General features: G+C 72.9%; 3 protein-coding genes across 3 annotated transcripts; 1 reads left to right on the top strand and 2 right to left on the bottom strand.

Moving 5' to 3' along the window:
- Positions 1–113: 113 nt before the first annotated feature.
- KHK (ketohexokinase) lies at positions 114–2,942 on the bottom strand. The gene is made up of 9 exons (XM_082481642.1): positions 2,790–2,942; positions 2,568–2,684; positions 2,319–2,453; positions 2,147–2,281; positions 1,386–1,458; positions 1,135–1,281; positions 591–679; positions 358–515; positions 114–279 (listed from the first exon to the last, which is right to left on the bottom strand). Exons 1-9 carry the CDS (start codon positions 2,918–2,920, stop codon positions 194–196), a joined length of 1,071 nt encoding a protein of 356 aa, XP_082337768.1. The 5' UTR covers positions 2,921–2,942; the 3' UTR covers positions 114–193.
- Positions 2,943–4,029: 1,087 nt separating this feature from the next.
- Positions 4,030–9,515, top strand: LOC309669987 (cGMP-dependent protein kinase 1-like; the record flags this gene model as incomplete). The annotated part of the gene is made up of 18 exons (XM_082480785.1): positions 4,030–4,196; positions 4,265–4,431; positions 4,693–4,806; positions 4,907–5,012; positions 5,680–5,743; positions 5,919–5,996; positions 6,075–6,169; positions 6,554–6,619; positions 6,698–6,745; positions 7,651–7,789; positions 7,882–8,012; positions 8,094–8,183; positions 8,271–8,412; positions 8,503–8,666; positions 8,759–8,875; positions 9,107–9,169; positions 9,252–9,327; positions 9,429–9,515. The coding sequence occupies 18 exons, from the start codon at positions 4,030–4,032 to the stop codon at positions 9,513–9,515; spliced, it is 1,914 nt and encodes a 637-aa protein (XP_082336911.1).
- Positions 9,516–9,662: 147 nt separating this feature from the next.
- Positions 9,663–17,439, bottom strand: EMILIN1 (elastin microfibril interfacer 1). The gene is made up of 7 exons (XM_082480664.1): positions 17,138–17,439; positions 14,763–14,888; positions 13,929–14,137; positions 12,047–13,837; positions 11,317–11,457; positions 10,757–10,891; positions 9,663–10,229 (listed from the first exon to the last, which is right to left on the bottom strand). The coding sequence occupies exons 1-7, from the start codon at positions 17,308–17,310 to the stop codon at positions 9,898–9,900; spliced, it is 2,907 nt and encodes a 968-aa protein (XP_082336790.1). The 5' UTR covers positions 17,311–17,439; the 3' UTR covers positions 9,663–9,897.
- Positions 17,440–17,528: the final 89 nt, after the last annotated feature.

Raw genomic sequence — 17,528 nt, 5'->3', positions numbered from 1 at the left:
TGTTGGGATGGAGAAATATAGGCGCTGCTGCTGGCACTCGCCTGGGCTGTGGTCAGTGTGGCCCCCAACCAGGGAGAGGAGCAGGAGGCAGCGGTGGGGCAGCCTTGGGGCTTTATTGGCAGCAGGGTGGGAGGGTGCTGGGTTCAGTGAGGGGGTGTGTGCATGGGGGGTCTCCTGGCACCGGACACATGTCTCAGACGATGCCATCGAAGCCTTGGATCCCACATTTCTTGCCGGCGATCCGGCAGCCAAAGGTGAGGGCGTCCTGTAGGCTCTTCCCTGGGGAACAGGGGGGTCAGGGTGTGCCATGCCGGGCCGTGCCGAGCCATGCCGTGGCTGTGCTGTGGCCGTGCCCACCTGCTGAGAGTGCAAAGATGACAGCAGCGTTGAAGGTGTCCCCGGCCCCGAGTGTGTCCACGAGGGTCTCTGGGGGGAAGGCATCTGAGTGCACCAGCTCCCCGTCAGGCCCTATGGCATCGGCCCCCGCCTCGGCCCAGGCGCAGATCAGCGTGGCCCTGGGAGAGGAGGTGGGGGGTTGGGGGTGCTGCTGTGCCCCCCTTCCCCCCACCCCAACCCGCACCCTGTCCTACCCCGGCTGCACGCGGTTGTGCAGCCCCCGCAGTGCCTCAGGGGCTGAGTGGTACCCGAAGTGCTGGGCCACATCCTTGCTGATGAACACCTGCGGGAGAGGTGCTGGGACAGGGGGGGACAACATGCGACACCCCCAGCCGAGCGGTGCCCCTGCGCCCCCAGCCCCACTGTGCTCCCCAACACACCCCCAACACACCCCCCTGCCCCTGCACGGACCGTGCCCCCACCCCCTACTCCCGCCCCCGCTGCCACCCCGGCAGCCCGGCCCGGCTCCTGGCCCCGCCCCTGAGCATTAGCCCCGCCTCCAGCCCAAATCCCCGCCCCTACATAGTTCCACCGCCATCCCGGCCCCGCCCATCACCGTTAGCCCCGCCCCAGCCTCAATCCCTACCTCCTCCCTAGCCCCGCCCCTACATAGACTCCACCGACAATCCGGCCCCGCCCCAGCGCGTTAGCCCCGCCCCAGCCCCAATCCCCGCCTCCCCTCAGTAGTTCCACCGGCGCCCCGGCCCCGCCCCCCCGCGCGGTAGCCCCGCCCCGCACCACGTGTCCGAGCCCCATCAGCGGCAGCAGCTCCTCCCGGGGCTTCTCCACCTCCACTGAGGTGCCGACCCGCTCCGCCGCCGGCCGGGCACGGTTGTGCTGCTCCACCCGCCGCATCATGGCCGCCTGCTCCACCGCGTTACGGGCCTGCGGGCGCACCGCCTGGCACCGGCACCTGGGACCACCCCCCCGCCCCGGGGACCGCCCCCTCCCGGCACCCGAGGGGGTCCCCTCCCCAGTCCCAGCCTCACCTCCCAGTGGATCCACTTGTACTGGGAGAGGTCGACCCGCTCAAAGTCGCAGGCCGTCACGTCGGGCAGGTTCCTGTGGGGTGGGGGTCAGGCAGGGTGGGGGGACCCCCCCACTGCAGTGTGGGGTGACCCCGGTGCCCGGGGGCGAAGGGCAGCCCAGGGGCTGCAGAGGGCTCAGCGCTGCCCGGGGCAGAGGTCCCCACGGGGGGGTGGGGGCACCGCCCAGGTAAATTATTAATAATGGTACAGCTGGACCCTGAGATGGACTCAAAGGGCAGCACGGCAGTGGCCCAGCCGGGCTGCCAGGGCCGGCGATGCCCAACAGCCCCTTCCGCCATCAACTGTGTGAGCGTGGCAGGCCCTTCGCCAGAGTGAGGACTGCAGCTGCCCTGCAGCACCGCCACCAGCACTGGCACAGCCACGGGACCACTGTCCCACGCACCAGGCAGCTTCCACGTGTGGTATGGGGTGTCCCACATGTGCAGGGATGCCATTGCCAATCGCAGCTGTGGCACAGGGTGATTGGGGGCTGCAGGAACGATTGGCAGCGATTGTGTGTGCAGAATTACGGGGAATCACACAATCTGGCACACGGGACCCCCCGGCAGGCAGCGCTGGGCCGGCACTGGCAGAGCCTCTGTGAGAACCCCGGGGTGCAGGGAGCAGCCTCGGGTGTCTGGGGCATGGAGGGGGCTGCAGCCCTGAGCTGACCCGGCCGAGCGCTGCCCACTGGCGATTGGGGCTGGGGCTGGCGCCCTTACGTGTCATAGAGCACGATGGTCCGGGAACCGCTGGCGGCGTTGACGACGCAGCAGGCGCAGGGCACATCCCCGCGGGGCTGCCAGGCCACGTGCGACACGTCCACACCCCGGCACCGGAAATCCGCCACAATGAAACTTGGGGGACAGAGAGCGGGGTGAGGGGCGCACGCACCCGCCGGCATGCAGGATGGTGCGGGTGCCCCGGCTCGCGCTGGTGATGACGACAGAGGTGGGCAGGCGGCCGGTGGGCTGCCACACCACGTGGCACACGTCCACCCCGTAGCGCTGCAGGTCGGCCAGGACAAAGCTGCCGGCAGGAGAGATGCGGAGGAGCCGGCGGGAGTGTCGGGGGGGGGGGGGGAGGCTCCCCCAGGACCCCACCGGCATTCCGCCCCCCCCCCTCCTCCCGCCCCCCACTTACTCGGCGGCGTGCCCGGGGGCCAGCGAGCCCATGAAGGCGCAGGGGGCTCCCAGCAGCGCCAGCACTGTGCAGGAGTTGGAGGCGTTCCCTCCCCGCTGCCATCGCTGTGACATGCACCTGCAACACGGTGGGACGTGGGTGGCAGGACGGCCCCGGGGGGGGGAATGGGGGTCCGGAGGGGGGATCACGGGGGAGGGGGGGTGGTTCCCCCCGCCCCGGTACCTGGTGTCGGAGTCCTCGGCGGGGTAGGCCTCCACCACGCTGATGATGTCCAGGCACACCAGCCCCACACACAGGATGCGCTTCTCCCCCGCCGTCGCGGGGTCCCGCCGGGCGGCCGCCCCTGCTGCCATACTGCGGCTCCGCTCCGCGCCGGGCCCGGCCACGCCCCCGCCCGGCGAAGGCCACGCCCCCTCCTCCCGCGCCACGCCACGCCACGCCCCTTCCGGCGCCGCCAATCAGAGCGCGCCGCCGCGCCGTTCCCCCGTGGGGCGGGGCGAGGAGAGGGGGCGGGGCCGTACAGGCCCCGCCCTCGGAGCCCCGCCCACCCTCTCGCCGGGGGCCGGGGCGTGCGCGGCGGCACGTGCTGCCCGCGCATTCCCCCCCCCATGTGCTAAACCGCGCCCGGGACAGCGGCGGGCACCGGGGGGGGACACAACCCGGGGACACACACACACAACCCGGGGGGACCCCGAGAGACGGGGAGGGCGGGGGCGGTGCGGGAGGGGGATACAGACGGTGGTTCACCGGGGCGGGGGTCGGGGTGGGGGTGGGCAGGTGCGGGGCATGACACCGCGGCACCCATGGGTGCGCCGCTGCGCGGGTTAATGTGTCACTGGGCTGCGGCAGCGCGGGCGGGAGGGGACGTGTCGGAGCAGGAGCCGGGGCTCAGGTAGGGGCCAGTGCCGGGGGGGGGCAGGGAGCGGGGCTGGGACCCCCTGGTACCGGCAGCAGCCACGGCCCGGGGACGAGTCACTGCATCCTTGTACCCCTCCGGGCCGGGGGCTGCACCGAGGGCCCCCCCCAGGCTCGCCCGTGCCGGCGGCACAACCTTTGCACGGAGCAGGGAGTGCCCGGGCACGGCGCCCGCAGGAGCACAAGGCCGCCTTGTTGTGGGGCAGACCCTGCGTGGGGCCGGGACCCCCACTCGGCACCCCCTGCCTGCGCCGGGCCCTGCCCACAGCTGCCGGGGCCCAGGATTTGGGGTGCAGCGGCGGCCGAGCGCCCGGCACCACGGGGTGCTGAGTGTCCCTGGGTGCACTGTGCCCCCCCGTGCCATGCCGGGCAGCGCAGCACCCACCACCGTGCCGGGCCTGGCTGTGCCGTGTGGCCCCTCGGCCCCACGGAGCACCTCCCCCCTTGGCCCTGGTGCCCGGGGGCTGCTCCGGGGCCGGCGTGGTGGCAGGGTGATGCCACCCTGCCCGCCTCCCCCCAGGGCGCTGGGAGCCGTTGTGGCGCGGGGATGGACGAGCGGCTGCGGGAGGAGAGGACCTTCCTGCGGAGCATGGCGTGGGAGGGGGCCACGGAGCAGCCCCCCGGCCGGCGGGACAGCCGGGCCCCGGCTATCGTCCCTGAGCCCCTGGCCAGCGACACCACCCTCTGCGTGCCCAACAGCCCCAAGTCGCCCAGGTAGCTGGTGGGGACCAGAGAGGATGGGGGTGGCCGGTGCTACCCTGCCCATGTCCCCGCGCCCCCAGGGACCTCCAGCTGATCGCGGAGGCGGTGGGACGCAGCGAGTTCCTGCGGCGCCTGGGCGAGGGCTGCCCCGAGGCGCTGGCCCAGAGCCTGGCCCCAGTCCGGCACGATGCCGGGGACGCGGTGCTGGCTGAGGGCACTGAGGGCACCGCCATGTACATCGTGGCAGGTGAGAGCCGGGGGGGTGCATGTGTCATGCATGTGCAGGTGTGCATATGCCTGTGCCCACGCCTGGGTGCGCACCGGCATGAGCTCGTCTGCCATGTGTGCATCGGGCTGCAGCACACGCGTGTGCCGTGTGCGTGTGTGCGTGCACCCACGGTGGGGGATGCAGCACCCCTGTGCACATGCGTGGGCGCCTGCTGCAGGGCAGTCCCGTGCACGTGTGTGTTCATGCGTGTGCGTGGCGCCGCGGGCCATGTCTCTGCAGAGGGGCAGCTCAGCGTGAGCCAGCGGGGCCAGCAGCTCCGCACACTGGGGCCAGGGGACGTTTTCGGGGAGCTGGCCATCCTCTACCACTGCCGGCGCACTGCCACCGTGCGGGGTAAGGGCCCCCCTGCTCCCTGGGCCCCGGGTCACCCCCCAGCCCCCCCCTGGGCCCCGGGTCACCCCCCAGCCCCCCCCCTGACGCCCCTCTGCCGCAGCGCTGGGCCCTGTGCGGCTCTGGGCCATCGACGGGCAGCGGTACCGTGCCATCACCTCCAGCAACGCCAAGCAGCGGCGAGCCGAGCTCCTGGGCTCCCTGCGCACGTGAGTGGGGACTGGCACCCGCCGGCACAGCCCCGCAGCACACACTGCCCCTGCGCCCCACACCCTGACCCCCTGCGGGGTGCCGGCCCCTCCTGCCAGCCCTCGTCCTCAGAGTCCCCTCCCCGTCCCAGCCTTGTCCTCCTCATCGTCCCCATCCCCATCCCTCGCTCATCAATGTCCCAATCCCTGTTCCATGTCCAATCCCCCTTCCCATGCCAGCCCCACCTTCACCACGTCCCCATCCCCATCCCTGTCCCCTGTCCCCATCCCTGTCCCCCTTCCCCATCCTGGTCCCTATTCCCCCTTTCCTGTCCCCATTCCCTGTCCCAATTCCCTGTCCCCATCCTGGTCCCTATTCCCCTTTCCCGTCCCCATTACCTGTCCCCATCCCCATCCCCGTCCCCATCCCTGTCCCCATCCCATTCCCCATCCCTATTCCATCCTCGTCCCCATTCCTCACCCCTGTCCCCATCCTGGTCCCTCTCCCCCCCTTCCCCAGCCCTGCCCCAGCTGATGGCTGTGCTGCACTCTGGGCTGCAGGAGCGCAGGCAGGGTGCAGGCAGGGGGTGCAGGCAGGAGTGAAAGCAGGGGGTGCAGGCGGGGCGCAGGCAGGGGGCGCAGGCAGGGCGCAGGCAGGCGGAGGGAGCCCAGCCGCCCCTGCCCGCAGGGTGCCGTGGCTGCGCGCCCTCCCCGAGAGCCGCCGGGCGAAGCTGCTGGACGCCATGGAGGAGGTGGGTGGGCGCCCGGGGAGGCACTCGCGGGGGGGGGGGCGGCGGGGGCGGGACACGTCCCCGGGGGGCGCAGCCCGTGGGGTGGGGGTGGGGGGGTCGGGGTGCTGGGACCAGCTGGGGGGGCTGCCTGCCCCCCGCCCCCCGCCCGGTGCTCCCCCCCTCCCCCCCTTCGCAGTGCACCTTCGCGCCCGGGCACGTCATCATCCGCGAAGGGGACGAGGGGGACAACTTCTACATCATCCTGAAGGGAGAGGTGGGCGCACCCCCGCACCCCCCGAGGGGCAGGGCCGGGCCCCCCCGGGCCCCCCCGCTCACCGCCGCCCCCCCCCAGGTGCGGGTGACCCGGCGGGAGGGGGCGGGGGGGCGGCACAGCCTCATCCGCGTCCTGAGCGCCGGCGCGCACTTCGGGGAGCTCTCCCTGATGACGTAGGTGCCCCGAGCCCCCCCGCAACCCCCATCCGGTGACCCCTCCCCCCGTGGTGCCCCCCCTGCGGTGACACACCCCCTGCAGTGACCCCCCTCCACAGTGACACTCCCTCTGCAGTGACCCCCCCCTGTAATAACCCCACTGCAGTGACGCCCCCCCTACGGTGACCCCCGTTATAGTGACCCGCCTTTGCAGTGCTCCCCCCAAAGTGACCCCCCCCACAATGCCCCCCCCTGCAGCGACCCCCCCTGCAGTGCCCCTCCCCGCAGTGCCCCCCCCCGCGTGCCCCCCTTCCCCCTGCTGCGCCCCCGGCCATCCCTGGTGTCCCAGGGTGCCCCCCACCCCCCCCGTCCTCCCCCCCGTGACCCGCAGTCTCTCCGCAGCAACACCCGCCGCACGGCGTCCTGCCAGGCCCAGGGACACGTCACCTGCGTCACCGTGGCCAAGGAGTGGGTGTCCCCGTGTGTATCCCCCCCCGGTCCCTGCCGGACCCCCCCTGCCCCGCTGACCCCTCCTTTGCCCCACAGAGACTTCCTTGAGATCAGCCCCTTCTGCCCCCCGCAGCCCGCGGAGCCGTGAGTGCCCCCGGGACCCCCCCGGGACCCCAACCCCAACCCAACCCCAAGGGCAGCGTTCCAGAGCGGCGGGAAGTGGGGGGTGGGAGGGGAGGGGGCCATGTGGGTGCCCCACGCTGGGCGGGGGCTGCCCCACTGCCCCCCCCCACACGGCTGCTTCTACCCCAGTAACACGTCAGAGACCGAGGGACCGGAGGATGCGGGACAGTGAGTGTGGGGTGGGAATGGGATTGGGATGGGGACAGGGATGGGAATGGGATGGGATGGGGATGGGGATGGGATGGGGATGGGGTGGGATGGGGATGGGGATGGAGATGGGACGGGACGGGACGGGATGGGATGGGATGGGATGGGGATGGGGATGGGATGGGGATGGGGATGGGGATGGGATGGGGATGGGATGGGGATGGGGATGGGATGGGATGGGGATGGGATAGAGGTGGGGATGGGATGGGGATGGGGATGGGATGGGATGGGATGGGGATGGGATAGAGATGGGGATGGGATAGAGATGGGGATGGGGATGGGATGGGATGGGATGGGATGGGGACATGTGTGAAGCCACCCTGCTCCAAGACGGCACTGCCTGGCCTCGGGGCATGGACACGGTTGGGTCATGGAGGGTGTCAGAAAGCAGCACACCAACCGAGGCCCTGTCCTGTGCCGGGGGTCCCCAGGGTCTGCGTGGGTGACATGGGGTCCCTGCTGTGGCTCTGGGTGTTGCAGCATCCCCGTAGCCCAGCCCGATGGCACCAGGGTCCAGCCCCATACTGGTGGGTCTGCGAGGTCCAACCCAGCTCTGTCCCTGGGGAGCACTGGGGGGGTCGTGGGCCCCCACAGGGTTGGGGGTCGGCAGCCCCACGGTGCCGGGGTGGGTGCCGCAGGGCTGTGTTCCACACTTGCAGGGGCTGGGGGTCCCCCAGCCTGCGGCAGCCCCTGGCCCCGGTGCGGCTGGAGGACCTGGTGGCCGTGCGGTACGCGGAGGGGCAGCAGCAGGGCCAGCGTGTCGTCCTGGGCACCGGTGGCTTCGGCAGGGTCGAGCTGGTGAGCACTGGCCCCCATGGCCCCCGGCACCCAACCTTGTCCTGCAGCAGCTGGCGGCGCCTGTCCCGGTGCCCACGGCCGCCTGCGCCCAGGTGCGGTGCCAGGAGCGGCTCTTCGCGCTGAAGCGGATCCGTAAGGACTGGGTGGTGCGGCAGCAGCAGCAGGAGCACGTGCGCACCGAGCGGCGGGTGCTGGCCGGCAGCCGCAGCCCTTTCATTGTGGGGTGAGAGCGGGGCTGCGGGCAGCAGGGGGGTCCGGGCAGTGTGGCCGTGCCAATGTCCTGCCGATCCCTCTCTGCCGGCAGGTTTTTCGGCACCTTCCGGGACGGGCAGCACGTCTACCTGCTGCTGGAGTTCTGCCAGGGCGGCGAGCTGTGGACCAAGCTGCGAGAGATGTACGGAGCCGGGGGGAGCGCGGGGCTGGATGGCAGTGCTGTGCCGTGCCGTGCCGTGCCGTGCAAACGCAGGTCTCTGCCACGCAGGCGCAGCTTCGAGGAGCCGCTGGCCGTGTTCTGCTGCGCCTGCGTGGTGGAGGGCCTCGAGTACCTGCATGGCCGTGGCATTGTCTACCGTGACCTGAAGCCCGAGAACCTCATGCTGGACCAGCACGGCTACGTCAAGCTGGTACCAGGGCGGGTGTCCCGGCATTGCCACATGGTGCCCGGGGAGGAGGTGCCAGGGGGCCGCGTGGGCTGACGGCACTGGTGTCTGCAGGTCGACTTTGGCTTCGCCAAGGAGCTGGCGCGGGGGGAGAAGAGCTACTCCTTCTGTGGGACCCCCGAGTACCTGGCGCCCGAGATGCTGCGCCACGAGGGCCACGACTTCGCCGTCGACTTCTGGATGTTGGGCATCCTCGCCTTCGAGCTGCTGGTGGGCAGGTGAGCGCGCGCCCCCAGGCACGGCCGAGCCTCCCCCCGCCCTCCCAAACCCCACCACCGCGGTGAGACGCCAACCTGACGGTGCCCTGCAGGCCCCCCTTCCACAGCGCCGACCCCCAGCAGATCTACAGCCGCATCCTGGACGGCATCTTCTCCTTCCCCGCCTTCCTCGGCGAGGCCGCCTGCTCCCTCATCAGCAAGCTCTGCAGGTGCGGGGGGCACCCAGCGCAGGGGGGTGTCCCCTGGGTGCGTCACTGCACCTCCATCTGCATGGGGGGTCCCCTGGGTGCATCGGTGCACCCCCGCACCCCGGTGTGTGCGGTGGGTGGGGGGTCCCCTGGGTCAATCACTGCACCCCACGATGCAGGGGGGTGTCCCGGCTGCGTGGGGTGCCCCCCCCCCCGCACACACACACACCAGACCCCCCCATCCCCCTGCAGGCGCCGTCCGGGGCAGCGCTTGGGGAACACGGCCAGCGGCATCCGCGGCATCAAGAAGCACAGGTGAGGGGGGTGGGAGGGGGCAGGTGGGGATCCCCGAGCCGTCCCCTGACCCCTCCTGCAGCCCCCCCCTCACCTCCCCCAGGTGGTTTGGGGCCCTGAAGTGGCGGAAGCTCTCCCTGCGGCAGATGGAGGCGCCCACCCTGCGGCTCATCAAGGAGGTGAGGGGGGGGCTTAGGTGTGGGGGGTCGTGTGGTCACTGCTGGGAGGGGCAGGAGGGGTCAGCTCTGCCCTCATCCCCCATGTTCCCCCCCCCCCCCAGGGACCTCCTTATGTCAACTTCAAGCGTTTCTCGGTGGACTGGACGCCAGCGGAGGACGAGTTCTCGGGCTGGGACGAGGATTTCTGATGGCAGCGGGACCCCCCCCAGTCGGGACGGCTGTGCCCCCTCCCCACCTGTGCCGGCGCGATGCCGGGGGGCTGCCCCAGGGCAATAAATGGTGGGGCCGCGGCACGGGAAGGAGCCGGAGCCGCGGGTACAAAACCCGGTGCCGCGTCTTTATTTGGTGGGGGGCAGTGGGGGGCCGGGGGCAGCGGGGCGGCGTGGGGGGCCGGGGCGGGCGGTGTGGGGTGGGGGCGAGTGGTGGTGGGGGAGCGAGGGGCGGTGGGTGCTGATAAATAAGGGGGTGGGGGGTGGGGGTCCTGCCGGGGCGTGGGGACCCCCCGGCCCGGCTGTGCCCCCGGCTGGCCGGCAGCCCCGTGGCGGGGGTGTGCGCGGGGCTCCGGCGGCTCTAGGGCTCCTCGGCGTCGTAGAGAAGGGCCCCGCTGAAGACGGTGAGCGGCTCGTCGGGCGCGTGGGCCAGGCGCCCCGAGACCAGGTCCACACAGAGCGTCTCGCCGGCCGCCAGCGGCAGCAGGAGGCTGAAGACGCCGAGCGCCCCGGGGCTGGGCTGCAGGGCCGCCACTGGCTCCTTCTCCAAGCCCTCGGGCTGGAAACCGGCCGAGTCCAGGCGGGCGATGCCCTGGTTGGAGCGCGACAGCACGGCCTCCAGCTTCTCCCCCTTGTGCCCCGTCAGCACCGCGCTCACCAGGTACCGCCCGCTCACCGGTGCCGTGAAGGTCCCTGTGGCAGTGGGCGGTGGGCGTCAGTGCCGGTGGCTGCGCTGACCCCCCCCTCCCCCGGTGTTCCCAGAAAGGGCTCTGTGCCCCACAGCCATCAGTGCATCCCCGGCGCAGGCACTGCACCCCCTCAGGACCCCCATCCCATAGCCTTCGTTGCACCCCAGGGTCATAGAGTGGTTTGGGTTGGAAGGGACCTTGAACACCATCTACTCCCCCCCCCGCCCTGGGCAGGGACACCTCCCCCCAGCCCAGGTTGCTCCCAGCCCCGTCCAACCCGGCCTTGAACACCTCCAGGGATGGGGCAGCCACAGCTCCTCGGGGCACCCTGCGCCAGGGGCTCACCACCCCCACGGTCAAGAATTTCTCCCTCAGATCTCATCTCAATCTCCCCTCTTCCAGTTTGAAGCCATCACCCCTCATCCTCTTGCAGCAGGCCAGTCCAAACCATGCTTCACCCATGACCGTGCAGCCCCATCCACCCCCCAGCCCCATCCCACCCCACGCCTGCCCCACCACGCGGCCGCTCACCCGTCTCGGGGTCGTAGGCGCCGCCGTCGTTGAGCAGGACCTGGTCGAAGGGGACGGTGCCCGGCTCCGTGCGCTGGGTGCTCAGGGCGGCCGAGAAGGCGATTCGGGGCACGGAGCCCGGCTCCCCCACCTCGCCTGGGCACCGTGTCAGGACGGGGCACCCCGGCACCCACAGCCCCCCCTCCCCTGGAAGCCACGGCCCAGCAGACACCACCGCCCCCCAACCCTGCCCCTTCGCTGTGTCCCTGTCCCCCCTTGACCTTGTCCCCCCACCGTGCCCCCAGCCCCTCTGCCCGTCCCCACAGGGTGCCCTGTGCCCCCCCCCCGGCTCCCCACACCCCCCCAGCTGCCATTGCAGCCCCCCAGGCCCCCACACCAAGACCCCTTGTCCCCCAAGCCCCCCAGCTCCCCCCAGAGCCCCCCTGTCCCCAGCCTCCCCCCCCCGAGCCCCCCAGCCCTACCTCTCTCTCCTGGCAGCCCTAGGAGGGAAGGGGAGGAGGGGGCTGCAGGGCCGGTGTGGGGCAGGACCCCCGGGGCACAGGGTCCGGCCACACCAGCACTGCGGGGACGGGGCACGGGGGGCTGCTCCTTACCAGGGGGACCCATGGGGCCTTGTTCTCCATCTTTGCCGGGGGGCCCAGCGGGGCCGGGGGGGCCCGTCTCACCCACGGGGCCGGCGGGGCCGGGGGGGCCGGGGGGCCCTGAGGGGAGGAGGGGGTTAGAGCCGCCCCGGCCCCGCAGCCCCACGCTCCCACGCCTGGAGCCCCCATGACTCGCATCCCCACGTCCCCACAGCCCCATGGCTTGACCCCTGAAGTCTCCATGGCTTGAGCCCCCACGCACGGCAGCCCCATCACCTGCGGCCTCATGTGGCCCCATGTCCCCACACCCCGACACACCCAGACCCCCACAGCCGTGCCCCACATCCCCCCCCCCCCTCCCGTGGCCCCATGTCCCCACGTCCCCATGCATCCACCATTGTCCCCAAGCACCATGGCTGCATCCCTGTGCCCCGTGTCCCCACATCCCCACGCCCCTGTGTCCCCATGTCTCCACCATTGTCCCCAAGCACCATCCCTGCACCCCTGTGCCCCGTGTCCCCATGTCCGTGTGCCCTGTGTCTCCATGTCCCAGTGTCCCCATGTCCCCATGTCTCTGCCATTGTCCCCAAGCACTGTCCCCACATCCCTGTGCCCCACATCCCCACGCCTCCACCACTGTCCCCAAGCACCACCCCTGTGCCCCGTGTCCCCATGTCCCCCATGTCCCCGTGCCCCGTCCCCCGCGCACCGGCGGTCTCGGCCTGGCTGAGGCGCAGCAGCTCCCCGCGCAGGTGCTGCAGGCTGGCGTTGAGGGCGCCCAGCCGGCGCGGGAGCTGGGCCTGCAGCGCCTTCTCCAGCAGCGCGGCCTGGCCGCGGGCCGTGCCGTTCAGCTCCCGCACCGCGTCCCACAGCCCGGCCACGTGCCGGCCCAGCCCCTCGCGCACGCCGCGCAGCCCTCCCGCCACCGCCTCCAGCTGCTCGCAGACACCCTCCAGCTTGGCCACCCGCGGCTCCAGGCCGGCCGGGCAGCCCCCGGACCGCGCCAGCTCCCGCGCCAGCCCCTCCAGCCGCTCCTCGCTCTCGGCCTGCCGCGCCGCCGCCGCCGCCGCCGCCTCGTCCAGCTCGGCCACCACGCGGTCGGTGATGGCGGCCAGCTGCCGCTGCCGGGCGTCCTGCTGCTCCAGGGCGTCCTGCAGACCCTGTACCGTGGCGTTCAGACTGCCCAGGGAGAGCAGGGCTGCCCCCAGCTCGCCCCGCAGCCCCCGCAGCTCCGAGGGCGAGGTGCCCCCGAAGACGCCGAACCCCTCCAGCGGCGGCTCTTCCATCTCCATCTCCATCTCTGGCTCTGGCGTGGCGGGGCCGGGCCGGCGGCAGGCGGCAGCGCAGCCCTCCACCTCGGCCCGCAGCCGCTCCAGCTCCTGCGACGGCAGCGGGGCGCAGTGCCGGGGGCAGGCGCTGCCGTCTGGCCCCCCCAGCTCAGCCTCCAGCCGCCCCGTCCGGTTGCGGAGCTGCGCCACCTCCTCCGCCAGGGCCCCCCCCGCCTGCAGCCGCCCCAGCGCCTCCCCCTGCGCCCCCAGCAGCTCCCACAGCTCCGCTGTCTCCCCCCGCAGCCCCCGCAGGGTCCCGGCCAGACCGTCCCCACCATCCCCCAGCTCCCGGAGTTGCCCCTCGACGTCCTGCAGCCGCTGCTCCATCTGCCGGAGGAGGGGGCCAAGCTGCTCGTCCTGCCCGTCGCGGCCGCCGGCCGTCGGCTCTGGGGGTGTGGGGCACGGCTGGCCACAGCGGGCCAGCAGCCCCTCCAGCTCGGCCAGGCGGGCGCCGCGCTGGGCCCCACTGGCCACCAGCCCCTCCACCACCCGGCTGAGGTTGGCCAGGCGGCCCGGTAGCCCGCTCTGCCGCCACTCCGGCTCGTGGGGCCAGGGCCCGGCACGTGAGGCGTTCAGCCGCCCCTCCAGCTCCGCCAGCCGTCGGGCCAGCACTGGCCCCTGCCCACCCGGCCCGGCCGCCGCCGCGGGCAGCCCTTCCAACCGCCGTTCCAGCTCGGCCAGGCGCCGGTGCAGCTCGTCTGGCGGCGCGGCGGGGGCCAGGCGGCTGCTCAGGCTGCTGATGTGCCGCTGCACCGTCTCCACCGCATCCCGGTTGCGCTGGTCCACCGAGCCCACCAGCTTCTCCAGCGCCCGCATCCGCTCCCGGTCCTCCGCCGCCTGCCGCCGCAGCCCCTCGGTGCCGGCTGTGCAGGCGGCACAGGTTTCCTCCAGCCGCCGCTCCAGCTCCCGCAGCGCTGCGGCCGCCCCCGGGCCCTCCCGGCCGCTCTCTGGCCGGCGCAGGCGGCTCTCCAGCTCCTCCAGCCGCTGCTGGACCTGGCTCAGTGCCTCCCGCACCTCGGCGGGGGCAGCCGCGTCGGCCACTTGCTCGCCATCGGCTGTCCGGTGCGGGTGCTCCGGTGGTGGCTCCCGGCTGGCCCGCAGCTCCTCCACCTGCTCGCTCAGCCGCCGGACCTGCTCCTCCAACCGCCGCACCTTCTCCGCATCCCCACCGCCTGCCGCCGCACCGCACCATCAGGGTCACGGCCACACCGGGGCCATGGCCGCCCCACCAGCGCGTTATCCCCCCCAACCTGCCGGCACTACCTTCGCCCCCCAGGCCGCTGAGGGGGTTGCCGAAGCCGGAGAGTGTGGGGCGGCCGGGCCGGGGCCGGGGCCGGCCAGTGGGCATGGGGGCAGCAGGCGCCGGCCCCTCGGCGCAGTCCTCGCCCGAGTATCCCTGGCAGCAGCGCCAGGCCAGCTCCGACACCGTCCTCTGCGCCACCTTGTAGCGGGGCCGCAGGAAGCTGCGGTACCTGTGGGCAGCGGAGACCCTGCCGCAGCGGGGGGGGACCCGGCAGCCCCCAGCTGGGCAGCGTGGGGGGGCACATGGGCGCTGGGGGGGGTCCTGGGGCAGCAGGGGTGGGGGGAGCCCTGCCCGCGCCGAGCCCCCTGCCCACACTCTGCCACCCGCCGCGTCCCCGCTCTCGGGTCACACCGAGCGCCGCCGTCCCCCCACGTGCAGAGGCGTCGGGCAGCGGGAGCAAAACCGCACACTGGCCGCGGTTTGGCCCTGGAGGCACGGCCGGGCCCCCCCTCCACCAGCCTCTTGCTCAACCACTGGCGGCATGGGGGGCTGCCCCCTGCCCACCCCCCTGTCACCAGCATCGCCCCGCAGTGCCGGCCCTGCCGCCAAGCCGCCGGCCTGGAGCCCTGTGCCGGGTCGTGCCGGGGGGTCCGGGCTGCGGCCAGGCGGGGGCGGAGGGACGGTCACCCACCCAGCAGCGCTCGCGGCCGCCCGGCTCTTGCGAAAAAGTAAACACAACCCCGGGGTGGATAAACAGTGGCGGTGACGGCGGTGCCACGGCACGACCCGGCGCTGCTCTGAGCCCCCCGGCCAGCGCCCGGAGCCCCCCCAGCCCCGTCCCCGTCCCCACTCACGCCAGGACGCGGGGGCACTGGAGCTGCCCCCAGGCGCAGGGTTGGTAATCCGGCTTGACGAAGCTCTCGACGCCGTCCTCCACCACGCAGCTCACGCTGCGGGTCACCACATAGGCACACCAGTTCCTGTGGGAAGGGGACAGGGAGCCCACTCGGCACACTGCCGGCCCCCCCCGGCACACACCGGGCCCACTCCCCCACTTGGCTGGCCCCCACACTCGCCCTACCGGCCCCACCGGTAGCAGCCGTCATGGCCCAGCGCTGTGGGGTTAATGGGCCGGATCCTGCCCCATGCCGGAGCCCTTTGATCCCTGCTCTGCCCGGCAGCCCGTAGTGCCGGGACCCTTTGCCAAGACCCAGCGGTGGAACCGCAGAAGCAGCCGCAGCCCCCGGCCGTGGGGCAGCCCCTTGGAGCCCTGCAGGGATGGGGGCTCTGCCTGTGGGGTTCGGGGCTGCCCCGTGCAGGGTTTGGGGTGCCAGGCACCCCGTCACACCACGCTGCCTGTCCTGGGACCGGGCGCCCCATGTCCTGCCCCGTCACCGCCCCGTGTGTCCCCCGTCCCCTCTGCGCTGGTGGAGTGGGGGCAGCCACCTTTTGGGGGGGCTCAGCCACCCCATGGCCATTGTGCCCCACAACCGGGAGTTTGCAACCAGGGCTCAACCGCCCCTCTGAGCCGGGGTGGATGGCGGGGGGTTGGTGTCCCTGCGGTGGCACTGCTCCCCCCACCCCACACATGTCGAGAATGGACCCCAGCCCCACGGCACAGGACCCCAGCCCAGCCCCATGGCTGCAGAGACCCCAGCCCCACGGCACGGGACCCCAGCCCAGCCCACGGCTGCAGAGACCCCGGCACAGCCTTATATGGTCTGAGCCGTGCGCCCGGAGCTCAGCCCCATCTGCAGCGCCCCCAGCCCCACACAGAGCAGCCCAGCCCCCCCCCCGGGCAGCCCCATAGGGAGCAGCCCCACGGGACAGCCGGACCCCTGTGGTGGGAGCTGGGCTGCGGTGGGGGCCCGCGATGCCGCAGCCGGTTCCCGTCAGCCCGGCTGGTTCCCCTCAGGCCCCGGCTGGATTCCAGCTCCTCCCTGGGGGCTGCCGGGAATTCCTGCGCCGACCGACGGCCCCCCCCGGCCTCCCTCCTTCCCTTCCCTTCCCTTCCCAGCCCCCCCTCTACCCCTTGAGCCCCCCCACCCGTGGGACCCTGGGACGCCCCCGGGCTGCCCTGGGGTCCCACTGCCCGGGATGGGGGATGTCCACATCCCAGGGACGGGATGAGGATACGGGATGTGGGATGGGATGAGGATACGGGATGTGGGATGGGATGGGATGGGATGGGATGGGATGGGATGGGATGGGATGGGATGGGATGGGACAGGAGCCCTCCTGAAAGGACAGGGCATGGGGACAGCGCCCTGCACCCCCCCACCGAGCACAGGGAGAGGCCACTGAGCCCCCCAACCCATGGGGAGACCCCACTGTGCCCCCAAAGCCGCAGGTAAATGCTCCACCATGTCCGTACCCTGCCACGGCGCTGTGGGGCTGGGCTGGGGGGTCCTGACCCATGTACCCCCCCTTCCCAGGCAGCCCCACGACTGCAGCCAGGTCCTGCTGCCCCACCGCGGGGTGTGGGGGCTGTGTGGGGCTGTGTGGGGCTGCTGTGGGGCCGGCAGTGGGGCAGGGATGGGGCCAGCACTGGCTGCGGCCACGCCGGTGCAGTTCCCCCCCCCATGGCCACGCTGCTGCAGCACTGGTGTGGCCGTGGTGAGAGTGAGACCCCCAAACCGGCGTGGAGCCGCCTGTAGCCCTGCACCCCCCCAGCTCCCCGACCCACAGGCACAATCTGCCCCACAGCTGCCAGCACGGGCAGGGACAGGGACGAGATGGGTCGGGACCCTGTGCCGGGGCACACAGCGCAGGCGTGTGGGTGCTGAGCCCTGGGACCCCCATCCCCCGGCATGCACGGCTGCGGCACCACCCACACCAATCCCGGCACACGCATCCACTGCCCCATGCCGGGTTTCGCCCTCGCCCTCGCCCCAGCCCCTCCGGCTGCCCCACGCGCGTCCCCATCCCCGTCCCCTCCACGTGTGCCCGCCCGGCGCCCGCGCTGGGGTGAGTGGGGGGTTGCAGGTCGGGGGAGCCCCCAGCCCTGTCTTTGGCACCGGCACAGCAGCACCCGCCAGCGATGGTCCGGCTGCCCCTCACTGCACACCCTGAGCTGGTGATGGCACGTGCCGGTGCCCGGCCGGTCGCTGGGGCATCGTGGTGGGCGGCTGTGCCCTGCACCCCCCCGGTACCCCCCCGGGCACGGCACAGCAGTGCTGCCCGGCCACTGGGTCCCCTCGCGGCACGGCCCGGTGGTCACGGCTCCTACCTGTGCCGGCTGGCGGCCCGGGCAGCGCCGTGGGCCGCGGCAGGGCCCTGCGGGGCCATGGCCTGGCCAGGGCTGAGTGGGGCAGCCCCCCCGGTGTAGAGGCTGTACCGGGGGGGGAAGTTGGCGGCCAGGGCCTGGGCGGCCAGGAGGCACGGCCAGAGCCAGGGGGCCATGCTGGGCTCGGTGCGGCTTGGCGTGGCACGGCTTGGCGTGGCACGGCGTGGCTCGGTGTGGCTCGGCGTGGCACAGCGTGGCTCGGTGGGCACGGCCCAGCTGCGGAGCACACGGCGTGTCCCGTCGCGGCTCCGTCCCTCCCGGCTCTGCGCGCTCGCCTGGGCTCGGCGGCTCTGCCCTCCCCTCGGCCGGCCCCTCGCCGCCAGAGCCGCCCCGG

The sequence above is a fragment of the Vanellus vanellus genome (assembly GCF_965231255.1).
Source record: "Vanellus vanellus genome assembly, chromosome: 3".
Classification (NCBI taxonomy): Eukaryota; Metazoa; Chordata; class Aves; order Charadriiformes; family Charadriidae; genus Vanellus; species Vanellus vanellus.
Note: the sequence above shows the minus strand (reverse complement) of the source record. Positions and strands in the feature narration are given on the sequence as shown.

Excerpts from the sequence above, each read along its gene's own strand:
- EMILIN1 (XM_082480664.1), bottom strand. The coding sequence starts at position 17,310 with ATGGCCCCCTGGCTCTGGCCGTGCCTCCTGGCCGCCCAGGCCCTGGCC. Across the intron at positions 14,889-17,137 it reads CGGGCCGCCAGCCGGCACAG|GAACTGGTGTGCCTATGTGG; the intron begins GTAGGAGCCGTG and ends CCCTTCCCACAG. Across the intron at positions 10,230-10,756 it reads CGCCTACGACCCCGAGACGG|GGACCTTCACGGCACCGGTG; the intron begins GTGAGCGGCCGC and ends CCACTGCCACAG.
- KHK (XM_082481642.1), bottom strand. The coding sequence starts at position 2,920 with ATGGCAGCAGGGGCGGCCGCCCGGCGGGACCCCGCGACGGCGGGGGAG. Across the intron at positions 2,454-2,567 it reads GCCCCCGGGCACGCCGCCGA|CTTTGTCCTGGCCGACCTGC; the intron begins GTAAGTGGGGGG and ends TCCTGCCGGCAG. Across the intron at positions 1,459-2,146 it reads ACCATCGTGCTCTATGACAC|GAACCTGCCCGACGTGACGG; the intron begins GTAAGGGCGCCA and ends CCCACCCCACAG.